Source organism: Dendroctonus ponderosae, unplaced genomic scaffold (assembly GCF_020466585.1).
Source record: "Dendroctonus ponderosae isolate FM_Combo_2020 unplaced genomic scaffold, Dpon_F_20191213v2 Dpon_F_20191213_4, whole genome shotgun sequence".
NCBI classification, from domain to species: Eukaryota; Metazoa; Arthropoda; class Insecta; order Coleoptera; family Curculionidae; genus Dendroctonus; species Dendroctonus ponderosae.
The window spans coordinates 2201617-2206739 of NW_026018611.1; the positions used below are offsets into that span (position 1 = coordinate 2201617).

At 41.4% G+C, this 5123-nt stretch overlaps 1 protein-coding gene across 1 annotated transcript in view; it reads right to left on the reverse strand.

Annotated features, from left to right (window-relative positions):
* The window catches only part of LOC109543040 (alpha-catulin), a gene marked incomplete in the record, with an annotated part of 17073 nt that overhangs the window by 2076 nt on the left and 9874 nt on the right, over positions 1-5123 (reverse strand). Inside the window, 4 exon segments of the mRNA XM_048665555.1 lie at positions 836-886; positions 3550-3756; positions 3813-3989; positions 4041-4196. Of these exon segments, the coding sequence (XP_048521512.1) occupies positions 836-886; positions 3550-3756; positions 3813-3989; positions 4041-4196 (591 nt within the window).

Here is a 5123-nt window from a genome sequence, read left to right on the forward strand (position 1 = left end):
ATTTTAATTGATAAATAGAGACAATAAATGACTGAAACCCAGGAATGAATTTTTATTTGGAATTGAAACACAGTCAGGAAAGTATATACAATTATTCTTAGAGGAAGAGGTTTGCTAAATGAGAATTCCCAAGGACGTCGCTACGAACATGCAAGATGTTGAAGTTTTGTGAAGTGAAAAACACTGTAAATTTGAAGATTTTTTAATCTCTTGCCATCCAGTCAGGGTAGTTCCCGAAAGGCTCGGCGCAAAAAACGCGTTGAAAGGTGTTTAATGTCGAAGCTGTGCCGCTCCCTTCCGGAACAACGCTGGTTTTGACGCAAAAAGTATGTAAAACGCAAAAAAATGAAAAGGCGATGGATAATTGGCCGTTGTTTTTGGGCCAATTTAGCTGCAACCACCCTGTACATGTTTGCATATTTGGTCCCGATAAATGCATTCGGAAAATCAAAAGTTCCGTTCTTTTGCTTGTGAGTGAATCAATCGTTTCACTTGACAACAGTTTCCGCGCAAACACACAAAGCTGGTGAAATTAAGACAATTCTTGAGAAACACTGTAAGAAAGTTGTAGTCATGTGAAACAACTGAAACAGTTTCTGGTCTGCGCGTTAGCGGCAGTTTCTAAGAACACTTTACGACTCTAGGAAAACCATCTAGCACAATAGTGGAGGCACAAAAACAGCAATTTGCCAGATCAAAATGAGCGTGCGAGCTGAATGGTTGTTTTTGTGCGCAAAGATGTGCGAAAAACTAACATTAAGCAGTTTACTGAGCTAGCACAAAGACACTCTAACACGAACACAAGACACGAGCAAGCACCATCAAAATGATTAACCTGATAATCGTCATGGTTGTTGAAGAAACCTGGATTGCCCGGTAAATTAAGCTGATGTAATCGAAAACAAATAAAAACCAATTTAATGTCATTGAGCGTATTCACTTGACTGGCAGCAATAGCAATGGAAAGATCTGACCGAAAGCCGTTTGGCTGGCACGTAAAGAAATCTGTGTTTCAAGCCCATTGCTATTGCTCATCTTTGTTTAGGCACTTTCATTTTGTTTCGAGGTGATTGTGTTCGTTTTCAGTGTGCGTCCTTCCATCGTTCACGAGAAAAACTCAACTAAAGAACGGAACAAAGCTTCAAATTGCTGATTAATGAATTTCGGCTCAAGTCTAGCTATGGTGCTACGTAGCTGAGGAAACTCGCTAAGTTAGCCGGCTAATTGAACGTGTCCATGCCTTTAAAAAGTCCGCATTATCCGAATGGGCAATCGAGAACTAAAGAGAAAACAGAATAAATAAGAGCAAGAGGAAAAATACGACCATGAAATATGGCTTGCAACATCATGCATGGGGTCTTAGAAATGTTAAACTGAACTCTTCAAGAGCGTTAATGCGCCAATTGCTGTTGGAACTGGTTAGGCCTGGGTAACACAGTGGATTTTCAGGTGTTCACACTGCGACACCGACACGGCTTGCCGTATTGATACAGCAACACAGCGCGACACACTTTTTATATGTTGGGAAATAGAAATCGAAAACGCTGTGGTGTCTAGTGGTTCGTAAGTTTGCTAGCGGTGCTTTTAAGCGGCGCAGCGCGTTTAAAGTTATTTCTTTGGTTTTACCTACTGAAGAGAGACTCTGGCAGACGTCGATTGCGCTGCGACTGACAAAATCATTTAAGTTAGTTTTTTGGCCTTCTTCGCCGACTGATTTCAGAGTTCCCGATCTTTAGCCGACGGTTTCTTCCTTGTTATTTGACCCAAACACTTTATAAATGCACATTTGTGATCTTTTGTGTCTAAAGGAATTGATTGAGCTCAAAAAACACGCATGTGAAATTTTTATTTTTGGTCGAAATTTGTCCAAGGGTGGAGGTCGATTTTTTTTTTAATTTAAGTTTTCTCAAAAGGTCTGAAATTTTACATCCTTTTCAGCGCACGGTCACGGGGAATGCATCGTACTCATTGAAAAAGATGCTAGAAGTTTCAGATCCGAAATAATAGACATTTTGGACACATTTAGCGTTTTTGAGCGTTCACGATCTTTAACCGGCGATTTCTTCCTTATTATTGACCCAAACACTTTATAACTGCATATTTCTGATCTTCTTACGTCGAAAGGAATCGATTGGGCTCAAAAAACACGCATGTGAAATTTTGTTTTTGGTCGACATTTTTCCAAGGGCGGGGGTCGATTTTTCGAAAAAATGAAAATGTTCTCAAAATGTCCTAAATTTTACATCATTTTCAGCGCACGGACGCGAGGAGTGCATCCGACTCATTGAGAAACATGCTAGAAGTTTCAGATCCGAGAAAATTTACATTTTCGGCAGATTTTAAACGTTTTTTGTGCGTTCACGATCTTCAACCGACGATTTCTTCCTTATTATTGACCCAAACGCTTTAAAAATGCATATTTGTGACCTTCTTACGTCGAAAGGAATCGATTGAGCTCAAAAAACCCGCATGTGAAATTTTGATTTTTGGTCGAAATTTTTCTAAGGGTGGGGGTCGATTTTTTGAAAAAATGAAAATTTTCTCAAAATCTCTTAAATTTTACATCATTTTCAGCGCACGGATGCGAGGAATGCATCGAACTCATTGAGAAACATGCCAGAAGTTTCAGATCTGAAATAGGAGACATTTTCGACATATTGTAAGCGTTTTTTGAGAGTTCACGATCTTTAACCGGCGATTTATTCCTTATTATTGACCCAAACACTTAAAAAATAAACACATAAATGCATATTGGTGACCTTCTGGCGTGGAAAGGAATCGATGGAGCTCAAAAAACCCGCATGTAAAATTTTTATTTTTGCTCGATTTTTTTCCAAATGTGCCAGGTGTCGCGGCACATGGACACACAGCGCGGCATTAACACACAGGTGTCTTAAGACACAGTATTACCCAGGCCTAGAACCGATTGAGATTAGTGTTGGTTAGTTACTAGTGCTTGCTAGTTACTAGTGCCTTCTGGGGAATTTCACGAAATTGAATTTGGACGTACAAATGCCATCGCCAAGTTTGATTCTTGGATGCTAAGCATTTTTAGCTAAAAAGCTTAACGGAAGACTTTGTAGCACTCGTTTAATGCAGATGGCTTGTTTTGAAGTAGGTACTCAAACCGACCAAGCACTAGTGTGGACACATCAAAGTAAATTTGCAAATTTCAAACTATTACCGAAAGAAAATATCCAATTTATGGTCATCGTGGCAAAGTGACGCTTTGCTTATTCAATTTGCGTACGTTAATGAGTCGATGCAGCGCCTGCGGACTTAACTGTCCAGGCAACAGGCCGCCGTTTTGCTCGTCGCAAGGAATTGTCACTCTTTGCGGCAACGTGATATTGAACTAAACAAAAACAGTTGGAGGCAACCAAAACGGATAAATAGATTGGTAGAGAGAGAGAGTGGCAAGAACACCCAAAAAGAGGAGGAAAGTGGCTCCAAAGTGTGCCATTCCGTCCGCACTTTGGAGCGAAGTGTTTGCAATCAGTCAAAGTGTAACAGAGCCAAATCCAGATGAGGTTGCAGGAAAAGACTCACCTTAGTGGCGCATTCAAAACATACAGTAACAACCTTAGATATCACGTTCATGAGATTCTTGGTCTCCTGGATGACGTTGTCCACTTTGGTGAAAGTGGCCGCCTTTCCCACCGTGTGGTCCTTGACGGTGAACTGCAGCCTTTGCACAAAAGTCGGCACCTTATCCAGATTCTCCAGAAGCTCCTTCTTTTGCGCACCGCCAGGTACCTAAAGCAGCCCGGATAATAGAGCTCGCATGGCCCCAACTTGCGCTCAAACACTACCTGGTAGCTAAATTGCCTGATCACTTTATACAACCTGTTGGCTTCCTCAGCAAAGTATTCCGCTTGCGTGAAGAGATCTTGGGTGGTTTTCAACGGGCCTTCCCCCTTGGTGAACTGGTACATGGAGAAGGCCATGGAAGACATGTTTTTCGCTCTTTTCACTATATCATTGTTCTCCTGCAAAACACCTGAATAGCAGAGGATGGGCGATCGGTTCAAACCACTCACATCCATTTGGGTGCTGTTGTTCTCCTGCCACTTTTCCGTCTCGGCCTCCATCTCGCTGGTGGCCAGCTTCATTTCCAGGCCCGACTTGGCAATCTTTTCCTGCTCCTCCGTGTCCAACCTCACCGCCTTTAGGGGTTTCGTTGTGGTGCCGTGTTTCTAAACCAAGTTCAAGTGTCCAGTTTGTTGAAAATGAGTTAAAGTTAGGTACAATTAATAACATGCAGCGACCAGTTGGCAAATGTGGTCGAGGTGCCAACTTTAAGAAAAAATAACATTTTAATTACGACAAGATTGGCAATGAATAAATGGGGGCGTAGTGGTGATCGGGTTGCTTGAGTCTCTCCGAATTTCTAGTATTTCCTTTTTTTAACTTGAATAACGCTTCAAATTCAGGACTTTCAGCTGGATGGCCCATAAATTAGGTCAAAAAACACTTACAAACTTTTGAAATTCTCTTTCTAGAACCGCTTATTTCTTCTCCTTCTTCTTAGCGTGCCTTATCCGTCGCGGACATTGGCTATCAACATGGCAATTTTAATTTTATTGACGGCGTTTCTAAATAGTCATGAGTGTCTTCTCCTTCCTGGTCCTCTTTCACTGTTGATCCTTCCTTGAGCTATTAACTGGAGTAGACGATATTTTTGATGTCTCATTATGTGTCCGAGGTATTACAGTTTCCTCTTTTAACTGTGAGTGTAATTTCTCTCTCTTTCCCAATTCGCTGCAGCACCTCTTTATTGGTTATGTGGTCAGTCCACGAGATTCTGAGGATACGGCTGTATATCCATATTTCAAAGGCGTTTAATTTTTTCATTATGGCTTCCGTCGTTGTCCATGCTTCTGCTCCGTAGAGCAGAATTGGGAACACATAGAAAAAAAAACACAACATACACTTGCTTGTGAATACATCCTTCATGTTGAACGATGCTCGAGCTCTTTCAATCCTTGATCGGATCTCGGTGGTACTTGTATGACTCCACACGTTTGATCGTCTGGTCGATTATAGTAATGCGCTCATTGTGTGTCTGATCTTTGCTCACCACCATCCACTTTGTTTTTGATATATTTAGGCTAAGACCGTGG